The sequence below is a fragment of the Labrus mixtus genome, chromosome 24, assembly GCF_963584025.1.
Source record: "Labrus mixtus chromosome 24, fLabMix1.1, whole genome shotgun sequence".
NCBI lineage: Eukaryota > Metazoa > Chordata > Actinopteri > Labriformes > Labridae > Labrus > Labrus mixtus.
This window is the reverse complement of record NC_083635.1, coordinates 1,783,363-1,796,112: the sequence shown is the minus strand read 5'-3', so window position 1 is coordinate 1,796,112 and position 12,750 is coordinate 1,783,363. Positions and strand designations below refer to the sequence as shown.

The 12,750-nt window shown below is 43.1% G+C and overlaps 1 protein-coding gene across 3 annotated transcripts in view; it reads left to right on the top strand.

The window, feature by feature from the left end:
- kcnh7 (potassium channel, voltage gated eag related subfamily H, member 7) overlaps positions 1-12,750 on the top strand; it is a 64,537-nt gene that overhangs the window by 25,307 nt on the left and 26,480 nt on the right. Inside the window, exons 4-7 of one of the 3 annotated variants that reach the window (XM_061032179.1) lie at positions 5,270-5,749; positions 7,176-7,196; positions 9,306-9,329; positions 10,053-10,267. In XM_061032179.1, coding sequence (XP_060888162.1) covers positions 5,270-5,749; positions 7,176-7,196; positions 9,306-9,329; positions 10,053-10,267 — 740 coding nt within the window. The remainder of the gene's footprint in view (positions 1-5,269; positions 5,750-7,175; positions 7,197-9,305; positions 9,330-10,052; positions 10,268-12,750) is intronic. The other 2 variants (XM_061032180.1, XM_061032181.1) reach the window with 2 other exon arrangements.

The following is a 12,750-nucleotide window of genomic DNA, read 5'->3' as shown; positions in this document are numbered from 1 at the left end:
TCAGTGAATAACTCAAAGACCCAAGTCCATGGTTTGACTGTCCTAAGCCTGCGTGGCCCAACATTGTTGACCCAGCCTCGTCGAAAACACATTGAACTTTTTCAGGCTTTCATCCTGGTGGTTGTGTTAAGGAAAGATTCTCCACTAAATGTATGTGAACATCCCCGTAGTGAAGTTCTGGCAAGAAAAGTTCTGTTTTTAGGATTGTATTAGTGTCACAGATGCTGTGCAAGGGTCGCAAGTGGCCAAACGTTGGCGTTAAACTTATTATCTCTGGTTTTCTGGCGTTGTCAGGTGATGTAAACATTATCAAGCCTGCAGCTCCATAGAGTGTTTGATAAGGCCACCACTTTCCCAAGCTCTTTCTGCCCTCCAGGCCTCTGCGCCAGTCACGTGACTGAAAGCTATGAATGCAATCGTATCATCAATGAAATATTGGACCATGTTAATGCACTAAAGCTTGCAGCATTGTGGTGCAGGAAATCCCAACAAGACATCTCCTCTGGCATGTTGACACCATCGTTTAGCTGACACTGATATGTTAGGCTGCCATCATTTTAAAGGTCTGGCCCAATTATAGCTCGTAGCCTGCCGGGATGGCCTGATGAACTACTGGAGCAGCACTGGAGAGCACTCTGCTTCCCCGAGCTGTCGGTGTAATAGCGTATAATGCCATTCCCCTGCGGTGCTCTCCAACACGCTCCTGATGCCTCCTCCCTCTTCTTTCTGTCTGTGACATATAAAGCAGAAGCATGGAGGAGCAGAGGTCACCTCTACATGACTTTAATTGGATGAGGCCCCTAACAGGCTGCTCGGCCTCATGGGGGAGTGTGGTGAAAAGAGCGGGGATGTTGAGGGTAGACGAGGGTGTCGTCTGCGTATGTGTTTACGTGTCATTGTTTGGGCCTTCATCCGTCAGTCTCCTGTGGGAGCTAATTGCTCCGCTTGAACTCAAAGGCAGTTCCTGATTGTTAGGCCTCTATGAGTCAAAGTCTACTCTTGTCTATCTGGATATCTAAGTGGGCGCCACTGGTCCAGATTTGTTTACAAGGTTGATTTTCGCTGCTGTACACGTCTCTCTCTCTCTCTCTCTCTCTCTCTCTCTCCCCTCCCTCTCTCTGCCTACACACAACCTCTGTGATCGTACTGATGATTTCTGTAGAGAGTTGGCACTTCTTGGCTTCATTTCAACCCAGCCCTCCCTCATCTAACTCTAGAGACCTAGTGTTGCACTTTTTTACTTGCAGATGAAAAGAGGACACAAATGATGAATAACTCTACATACTTAGAAGAACATCACAGATGAACAAAATGTTACAGATGTAAATTTTGCTCAGTGAAACTCCCTTGTGTTACAATTCTGAGGCACATTTCTGCAGTATGGGCAGCATGGTGCAAGGTGATGATCCATGTGTTGCATTATGTAGACTCCTTCTGGGGGAATGAGCAGCCACGCATTAAGTGCTGCTTGTCGATTGCCTTCGCTGCTCAGCGAGAACCCATCCATTCTGCGGCCATCTTTGATTGTCCCATTTCGCTTTGACGCGGCTGAGCAAGGCCACTTCCCCAGATCCATAAATTATACAAAAACTGAAAAAAAACAAGAAGGTTGAATTTTTATGTGGAGGATACAAGCCCAGTCCAACACTGTAAATAGGATAGCAGTCTGAGAACATCTGACTGATTTCAGAGGAACGCAGGACTATGCATTGGCATTCATGTCTGATAGTAGAGGTGTAATGTGTAATGTTTCCTTGCACATTTACTGTTCCATGTGAATCAGACAGCTTGACAAAATAGAAACACCTTCTTCGACTGCTCAGAGCATCAGTTTCATAATAGCCCTTAGCCATGACAACCTCACATGACCTGAACTTAAAAGAAACCAGAAGGTGAAGGTGGTCATGCACCTGACCATGTCCCGCCCTGCCTACCAGCTCTGCAGCGCAGGGTGCTACCCTCAGGGCAGGTTTGCAGCTGCTGCTCTCTCTCTCTCTCTCTCTCTCTCTCTCTCTCTCTCTCTCTCTCTCTCTCTCTCTCTCTTTCTCTCTCTCTGTTCTCACAGGAGCAACCTGCTCCTTCATTCTCTCCCGGAGCAGAAGACTATGAAGTGAGGATTTTCTATTTGTATTACGTTCTTCTACAGTGGTTGGCCTTAAACTTGTTCAGAAATATGCTCTCTTTCAAATGTTGTTTCAGCCAATACCAAATGACCAGTGCAACATAGAAAAGGAGCCTACACCAAGAATTCACTGAGTTAAATGTAACTGTAAATCACTTCTCAAGGTGTGCTAGCTTCACGTACTGTTTGGTAATCTACTCGACTTATTTCCCTTGATGTTGGTGATGTGGGCTCTAGTTTTGCTTTGTTTTCAGCTGTGTAGCTGCTACATTTAATCAATGGGACATTTTTCTTGATCATTGAAATAAAAAACTAGCTTTGAACAAATCAATATTTGCAAAGTATCAATAAAATATAAACCTTAAAATTATTTTGTTTAAAATGACTCCAGTTTAAAGCAGTTCAGAAGTTTTTTAAAGTCAAAATTTTTTTAAATTCTACGCTGCAAAATAACATGTAAATAAATGTCAGGTACCGTGTAGTTCTCCAAAGAGTGAGCTGCTCAATGGATCTGAAGCAGAACCTGAGATTGTTCCTTTTAATTTAAAGGACGTACAATTAGTTTTGTTGAGAAGATCTATGTGGGACTAGAAGATAAGAGAAAGAAAGCCAAACTCAAGTGCATACAGGAGCAGTATTTCTCCCTTTTGTCACCTGAAGAAAAAATAACAACAAGGGTTGTTTTCCATGTGATCTCTCAGTCTGAAATGTGTGTTCAGGTGTGTTTATATTCCATTAGGAGGGACCTGAAAATATAACTACACAATCAACAGCCTGAGATACACACAATGTTTTCACTATTCCTTTCCCCCCACTGACACATTACGCTGACTAGTTAATTAGAAAAAAGTGACAAAATATTGAATAAACTATTAACAGTATGTCAGGCTCCTTGCAATCAAGCTTGAATTTGCTCTGTTTATAAATGAGTGTGGGGACACAGCAGAATCATCTGTGTTAATCTGGAGAGCAACAAAGTAATAGGCACACAGGGAGCCCAGGTAAACACTCCTTAAGGTAAAAGCACGCTGTATGCAAATCAGTTTGAGCTTTTGATTTTCATTCAACACCAGCAGAAGCAATAAAGCAAAACAGAAAAAAGGACACAAAGCCGGTTTTAGCCAAGGGTCACCCTGTTTTTCTCTATGGCTACTTCGCCTCTGACATCTGAATCATGCTCACGTTACAGGAAGATTTTTCATTCCCCAACATGGAGATCCGATGGGCGAATTAATATTCAATGCAAATATTACTATCTGGTATCATGGCAACAAGGGCCACAGTGTGTCCGTTGGTTTTGTTGAGTTTTTGCAGGCAAAGAAGGAGAGGGCTGGAGAGGGAGAGTGAGTGAGCACACGAACACACACACACACACGCACACACACGCACACGCACATGTACACTCCACAAACAGAGTAACAGCACTCAAAGGGCAATATATTCCTGCAAGGTTCAGCCCTTACCATATTAAAACTAACAGTAGCTACACACAATGTTCTCAGCATGATTACAAGCTAATTATAAGATTTGTGGCGTATATATTTTTACCCTCCAGGCTCGGTAATGACAAACAGCTCACAGCTTGTGAATGGCAGCCATTCATTTGTTTATTTGCAAAGGTGTGATTTTAACAGTAGAGGTAAGTGTTTAAAAATGTGAATCCAAGAGCTGCATAATCAATTGTAAAAACCTCTGCTGTAATATTGCAGTGTTGTGATTGCAAAAGGGAGCAATCTTCCATTGGAGGGGAACGTGTTTGCAGCCACTCTAAACAGGATTTTGCAGCATTGTGCAGACTCTTTGGCATATAAATTGGCTTTGCTGGTGTTGGAGCAGCTGCAGACTGATGAATCAGAAGGTGTTTTTGATCTGCAGCCTTATTTGCCTCACAGCACTCATCTCAGACGAAGAAGAACTTTGTTTACGATTCTCTTCCAGAAACAAAAAAACGCCCAATCCAACTCCATTTCATGCTCATAAAGAGGACTTGTTTAGTCATACCGGCTCTAGACGGCGCTCAGAATCACAGATGAAATGCAAATGTGTTTTTTTCTGGCTTCATCAGCATCTGTCTGGAGACTTAATTTAAACACACTACACTGACCCGAGCAAACATGGAGCATTGTGTCTAAAATTAGTTTTCCTTCCCCCCTCCTCGCTCTCAGTCTCACCTCAGTAGAAGGAGCACTACTAAGGAATATCAAGGTGCATGCTGCTCCCTGCTGAGCCTCAAACATTAATTCTATTCTCTATTTCACCACCTATTGTGCCTCTGATTACGTCGCCAGCTGTTCTGCTCTTTGGAGATAGTGGAGTCAGGCAGAATATGTCACATAAAATGCTTAAGAAAATGCACTAAGGAGATTTAATGATGATGTGATCAGGTTTGCATGAAGGCAATTGGTTATCACTCCGCCTCATGGCAGTGAGACCATATTGATATGTACGGCATATGTTCAGGCGACTAAATGATTCACAACATGCAGTCCACGCTTTGCAGTCCATATGTGACTTGTTGTGATCAACCAAATGGGTCTATTTCTGAAGGGTAAACTCCATACAATCTTTTCCTTCTTATCTTGCTTCAAAAAAATCACTTCATATTATGTTTACTATCACCTCCCGAATAAGCTATCAGTCACTTTCAGCCACTTAAAATCCTGCGCGTGATCGGTTACCAGCTCCTCATCAAACTATAATATTTCAGCAATCGTCCTCCCCCATGAATAATTGAAGGAAACTGCAGATTGAGCCAGCGCCTGAGGTAGATGGGGCATTTGTTTTGATCTGCCAGGGTCTTTTCAAGAAAGCTGCGCTGGCAGGCTTCATAGTGCTATTGGCAAACAAGTACGATATATCAGCAGGGATGTTTAAGACTGCAAGCAAGTTGTGCTGCATACACACCATGAAAACACAGCACAAGGACGAGGGGGTTATGTCGATCCCTCTGGCTCATTAAAAAGCAACATACACTCTGATTTGTTGCTGTTTCGGGATCTCTAAGCAGTCAAATAATGTCAGACCTATGACTTTTCATGATAATTGAGTGACTTAGCGGCCCGTCACCAAGGTAATGATGGCTATATGTGGTACCAATTGTTAGTAAGCACTCCAGCTTTCATATATCTCGATGTTCCTCTCATTCAGGCAAAGGGAGATTCTTTCGCTTCCGTTTCCCGGCCTTACCTCTCCTGGGCATCAACAAGCAGTCCCTTCCCCAAGAAGACCCTGACGCCGTCATGGTGGACTCACCTCGCCACAGCGACGGATCGGTGGCTACGCGCGACTACCAGCTTCCCAACACCCGCGAGAGTTGCAGTCCCTCCTACGCCAACGACACCCGCGCCCTCATCGCCCCCAGCCATTGCTCCACCCCTGTGTCCGGGCCTTTGGACCACTCGTCGCCCAAGGGCCCCTGGGACAGGACGTACCCGGACCAGGCTACCGCACCGACCTCACAGCAGAGCCAAGAGGACACGCTCATCGCCGCACCGTCAATCCCAGGACTCACTCCAACAGCCTCCAGAGAGAGCGTGTGCAGCATTCGCAGGGCGTCCTCCGTACATGACATAGAAGGATTTGGGTCCAACTCAAAGATGGCGTTCAGGGACAGACACGCCAGTGAAGGTAGGAATCTCTTGCTCTGCTATTTGACCCCCTTTTTGTGTAAGTTTCCCATGCAGCCTTTGGTGAAAATATACAAGAAGTAACCAAACAAGAAGTAACCAAACAATGGAGATCAACCAGCAGTAAAGCTGAACCACAGTTATCCATATGCGTGCATTGGTTTGCTTTATCTGCTTTAGTTGAGGTTGTAACCTTAGCAGCTAGCAGTCCAATCGATAATCATTGCCTCTCTTGTACAACTTCAACTTTAAACCCTTTGCCAGAGCTAATTGCTGTCATGTTGACACTGTGTACTGACAGTAAGTAAGCGTCAAACTATCACGTCTACATTCAGTACGAATGCAGTAACAGCAGCCTTTTTTTTTGCATTTGATTACACCTCCTAGAAATCTCCTCCATGTTTAATTTGAACCTGGTTTTCCATTCCCTTAAGGTGCAAAAGAAAGCAGTTTTACATCTTTGAACTTCCCGATTTGCATGAGACTTAAACCTCTGATAATATTTAATCTGCTTAGTCAAACAGGTATACTTGATGGGAAAAAGGCTGAATAAGACAGCTTGTACTGATTTTTATGACCATCTTACACCATATGACAGAGATAAATGCAGCCACCACATCTCCGTATAAACTCACAGGATTTTATTTGAGCATTGCTAAGTTGTCTCCAAAAGTTAAACTGCTTCGTTTGGTCGATCGTTTGCTGGTCTTATATGCAGCATACTCGTGTGATATGAAAACTTGAGGCCTCCAGGGTAAAGCACACATTGAAGTAATAAAACATAACTTTTCAACAACAGAGAATGAGTTGGATACATTTTCTAAAAGTGTGAATTGGATCTTTATATACGGTAGACATGACCGAAAGGTGACAACTGCTTTGAAAAGCAATAGCTCCCAAGTGTTGTCAGTATTAAAGAGTCAGATGTTGCCAAATTGTTAACATGACAGGCTTGAGAGAGGATGTATTACTGGTGACAAACACCCACTATAATTTGTCTGTATATTAATTACAAAAGCCCTGCAGCCCCGAAATAGAAGATGCAGAATGTGGTGTGGTGTGCCTGTATCTTAATCAGCTTTACATTGAGTCACCATCTGTACTGTGAGCTATCGATCTTTCTTTGAGTCTAAATCACTCATTAGCCTATTGGCCCCTCATTTGGTGGAGGGTAGCAGTGGCCCGGACTCTCCCGGTTTCCTCCAGGCCAATCAGTCTACCCCCATCTTATCTGGAATCCTTATTCAAATGGCTTCCAGTGGCTGACACTGTAATATGTCTACTTCACGGTAATGAATTGTTCACAGGGGCAGTAGCAAGGCTTTAATGCCAGCCCCTATTTGTCATCATAGAAAACCAGAAATTATTCTCTCACCTACACTCCTGCTTCTTCTTTCTTCTTCAATGCCGTGTTGCTGCCATCACAGACAATGGTCGCAATATCAAAGGTAACAAACAGCATTGTGCATCTCGAGCTGTTTGACTTCTATTGAATTCTCCATGTTTACTGCACAAAGCCTGCTTGTTGCATGAGTTTTCCACATGACTGAGGTTTATGTTGAATGCAAATGCCTTGGTGGGTGACTTGACAGCGTGTTTGTAAGGGGTCTCCAAACACTGGCACAACACTAAATGACTCAGGGAACATGACCCACAGATGCAGAGCCAGTTGCCCAGGGGAAGACCTGGTTTAAAAAAAAAAAAAAATAACACTGACCTCTGCACGCGCATGCATGAAGCAACACATCACATCTCTTTCCCGCTTTAGTTCATTGAAGAAAATCAATGACGCTTTACAAGATGATACCACCCACTGTCTGTAACCTCTCTTCTCTTCTGTGCAATCTCTTATTCCTTGTTTCCGTGTCTTAGTGAATGAAAAGAAACCCGACTTTGTTTCCATTTGAATCTTTACTCTCCCTTGTGTCCCTTTCTCATACTGATTTCAAGTACAATGAAACCGTAGCAGTGCTTATGCTGCATGCCTTTCACACGATCTCACAGAATAGACTTCATGCATTAATGTTGAGCCGTTTTAAGTGTGAAAGTCCCAACATTTCACTGAATGCTTTTGGTGTTTGGTAACACAAGGATTAGGGATGGGTATCTTTATGAGGTTATTGATACAAATATTGATTCTAATACTCCCTATACTCCCTGTTGTTCTTGTTCTTATACTGCTCTCCAAGATTTCCTATAAAAACAGACATGACACAAAAAGATGACTTAAGTGCTTCAAACCAAAGCTTACTCTGTGCAGACTTCAAAGTGAAGTCAGTTGAACCAATGCACTTTTGTTTTTAGCGGCATCATTCTAGTGAGAAGTGCAGGTGAGACTATCTATAACAGGCTGTAAGCTTCTTAAACGGAGTCCAAAAATAACCATAAACCACAAACATACTGTGATGAAGGATAGCAGGCTGATTGAAACAGAAGGCAGTTTGATGCTAGAAGGTCTCGGAGCAGCCAGTCCAGTTAGGGAGCTGCGTCGGTGCTCTCTGCTCCTGTGGAGACTGTCAGTAAAGTCAGCTAAACCCCTGAAGAGTGGTGCAGTTGTAATATTGGGTTAAAACCTGCTTTGATTCCGTCCACTGCGCTCCACTCTTAGGCAAAGCTGTCAGCAGCCTGTCCTCAGAGACACTGTGGTTTGAGCATGACATATACTTAAAATAGGCAGGAGGAGATGTTTAATGTGGAGATGAACTGGGGGAAATAGCTTCTGTGAGGACTAAGTTGCAATAGCTGTGAAACCAGGGACAGGCCTCCTCCTCCTCCTCCATTTAAAGCAGCCGTGATGAGCTCACCAATACTTCCCGTTGGGTAAAAAAAATAGTAACCCATGATGAAATCTTTGTTGAAGTTTGCAGTATAATGACTAGTCAGCAAACTCAACGAGGTGACACAACGTCACATTATAATGTGTTCAAGGTCAGGGCAGTAAAATAGGCAAAGGTAAATAAAACATCACCATGATGTGTTCAAATGTAACATCAACAAAAAGAGAATTGAGGCCTTGGTGAAAACACTTGAATGAATACATTTGTCTGGAGGAGGGGCCCAGCATTGAAAGTAGATATACCAGTTTTGTAAAAGATGTATTGTTGTCTCATCATTCCACCAAACATTAGACAAGTATCAATTGTGGTATAAATAAAGACTCAGACCATTAAAGAAGTCTGGATAGTGGTATTGATATCAATGGACATTAACAGTCCCAGTCCATAGCAGTTCAGTAACTGAAAAATACAGATGGTGGCACCATTGTCATTATTAAAGTTAAAGTAGTACATTGTCCCTGCTACAGTCAGGTAAGTTTGAAGTCAGGTACCTGAACCAATAACTTACCAGTCCTCGATGCCCATCCCTAAGTACTATCACAGTATTGGTAGTTTTAAGTTCACTTGCAAAGCTGCCAAGATGCTCTTTATCCTGCTTAAATGTGATTTTATAACTGATGTCATTTGCACCCATATCTGCTGAGCCTACAAAACAATCCGCCCTTCCATATCCCCACTTTCCCCTTTACCTCCTGTCTCTTCTCTCTCCTGGTTTGCTAGTGTCTCGCTCCTGGATGGCTGGGGGTATGGCTTCAGCTTTTCCCTTTTTTTCGGTTATTTTTTTGTGACTGCAAAGATGTCTCCTTACTGTGGCATGCATTGAAGCTGTGCATGCAATCTTTCATCCTCAGCTGTCTGTTTCTCTGTCCTTGACTCTCAATCACTGTACTGTATTTTGTGAAAAGGGGGAAAAAATGGAACCCGGGCTGAACCAGCAATTCTCTCTTTTTCACTTTTTATCACCCACATGTCAGCGTGTGTCACAGTGCTGTCACATATTGTTGCAGTGTTGAATGCTTTCACACAAAGACAGGGAGATAGTTCGCGAGAGTCACTTTATATTATTCTAGAGAAGAGTGCGTGGTGTGACGAGGGAACATTTTGTGAATTCAACACACTGGTCACGTCCATCAGAGGGAGATGGTTTGAGTAAGTGTGTGAAGTCGCATTCTTTGATGTGCATTGAATCATTCTTTTCTTTCACCTACAGTGTTCTTCATTATCATTTAATGAGTGACTTTGAAAGACCTGTTCACCTTAGACGAGTCCATCAGACGTTGTAGAGTATCCGTTGTATTCTCTGTGTTGTGTTGTTGTTCTCACTCCAAAGTAACGGCCACTCCATGTTCACTACCCATGTCACAACAATCACAAATGATCGGTTCTCCAATGTCCACAAATCACCCCAGCAACCGCAGAAGAAAAAGGCTCAACTCTATATTGACAACATCCTCCTGTTGCTTTCAGGTCCGCTCAGTCAGATCAAATCCAGCCTGCTGGGCTCCACCTCCGACTCCAACCTCAACAGGTACAGCACCATCAACAAGATCCCCCTCATCACGCTCAACTTCTCCGAGGTCAACAACGAGAAGAAGTGCCCCTCCCCTCCGTCCTCCGAGAAAACCATCATCGCACCCAAAGTCAAGGACCGCACGCACAACGTCACCGACAAGGTCACCCAGGTAAGATGCTAACCCAGCGAATACTCCATGATCAATTAAAATACTTCTGAAAAATCGTATTCATTGTGAAGAAACTATATCATTATTTGGAGTTTAAGTCGGGGATATTCATTTGGTCTCTCCATTACCAAGTTGGCTCCAGGAAGCTTTATTGTTGCTGAGGGAGGAGAAAATAAAACGTATAATTATTTCTCTAAATGAGGCGTGTGAAGAAATTAGTTTTGGAATTAGCCTCTATGATTTTGTTAATTATTCCAAGGACATCATCATCATTTTTACTATTATAGTGCTGCTTTTTTTCAGCCGTGGCTTCTTGTTGATTGACTGATGATCAAACTGCTTCAGTCGGGGTCTGTCCAGGTCAACCACATTTTGGATTTGGTTGCATTATTCTCCGATGGTCTGTGTCCGAGTTGGGCCTGGCCTGGCTTTTTTTCAAAAATGAATGAATGCATGTCAGGTTCTGAGTTATGGGTAAAACATTTTGGCACACACACATGCTCTGCAGTAACAATGTGTCCAAGTAATTATTTGAATCCCATTGTTTGTATTTCAAACAAATTGCTCCCTTCTTGCTCTTGTGTTTTTTATGGTTGTTTTCAGGATTTACAGAGGAGGATGTTGTTTAGTGTGCAGGCTGGATGGATGATATCTGATTTTAGGGTCCATGAACAAAATATTCCCATTAAATGCAACAGATTTAGCCTTTCTTGTTAAATGTACGACGTGTGAATCCCTTTTCTCCCATTTCAATAAACAGACATAGTGTGACAGAGGGTATTCCTATGGTGTTGTGCTAAAAGCCTCATGCAAACATCTTTTATTCATTTCTTTATCTTGACCGTTAGGGGTACTTTGCTGCAGCACGACATTGAAAAGGCAGACGATTAAAAACAGGAGTTGTCACATTAAGTTTGATTATCAATTCACCGCACAAAGTGTGTTTGGACCGGGGTCACTCAAACTAGAGTGGAGTGGCATCGTAATCCAATAATAATGCGTATCATAATATAATTTACAACCATCTCAAATCACCCTGAACACAGACTGAGCAGCTGATGAAGTCAGCAGATTGCTTCTACAAACCCCCTCCCTCCTCCACCTCCTCCTCCACCACCACCACCTGCCCTCTGTGAGCCCGGGGATGATTAATTGAAACTCTAGGGGTCTGATACGTAAAACGGCCGAGGTGTCTATCACTTGTGGCGGATAATCAGGGATACTCTTACCCTTGCCAGACAGCATCTACAGCTCGGGCCAAAATTCTAGAGTTACTGACAGGGTTAGAGGTCGTTCTCACCTTTCCCACCACGCCTGAGCGGCAGCACAGAGAAGACCAGAACTGTAAATTAATGCATTCCCAGAGGTAGGACGAAGCTGCCCAGAAACACTGATAAGGTCTCGGTTTTGCATTATGCTCCATTAATGGTGTAACAGATAGAGGGTGAGGAAATTGACCTCCGTTCACTCTCAAAGGCAACTTCAGCCTCAGACCGGAGCTGACCACACTGACCTCTGCTTCTACCATTGAAGTGTTTCAGCAGCACCGAGAGCAGGCTTGTTAGTGGGGCTTTAATGGACCTGAAAAACAACTGCTGTGAAACTTCTACTTTGTTGTTCGGTGGTGACTGTACACAGAAACAAGCGTGTAAATTGGAACATTACTTCAAAGATACAACCGTATAACTGTCATCTCGGCTTTGATTCTGGTTGGGGACATTATGCACATGTCACTGTCTCTCTCCCTCGCTCTCTCTCTCTCTCTTTCCACGTAATAAATCTGTCGTTTTTTCACATCAGTTGCCAAAGACACATTAAACTGCTTTATTCCAGTCGCTTATTCTTTGAACTGTGTTGTGTAGGATGACGTTATGGACATTTCTGTTGATTCTGATGGCGTGGTGTTTTGGAGGGAAGGAGGTTTATGTTGTCACACTGAAATGTCTGGTTACAAGAAAAAGCTTTCCACTGTTTGTTTTGTGTGGTGTTTGTTTGTCATGTTTTGACTTCAACTCTGTGTTAAATGTAGTATGAAGTTGTGTTTTTATAAATGAAAACAAATTGTAACTGTGTACTTCTTCTGTGTTTGAATCAGAGCTGTTGTTTGGATTGGATGGGAAAATGCTCATTGAAGTATTTATTCTCAGTGAACTGCAGATACATTTTACTGGGGTTTTCTATGGTTAATATGTCGTCACAATGTTTTCTTCTGCTTCCTCGTGTTCACTATTACAGCTCAGCCAATGCATGTACACATGATACACTGGAAGCTGCACTCGTTTCTCTTTAACCCCTCTCCCCTGGTAGTCCTTCTGCAACACAGCACATTGTCATTTCTATGTTTTGTTTGCTGCAAGCTGTGAAGCATTAACTTTATCATAGTAAAAAAAAAAAAAAGAAAAATAAGCCATGGGGGGGGGGGGATCATGCCGTTTCCCAATTTCCACAGTTTAAATCTGTAAACAGTTCTCCAGACACCTGAC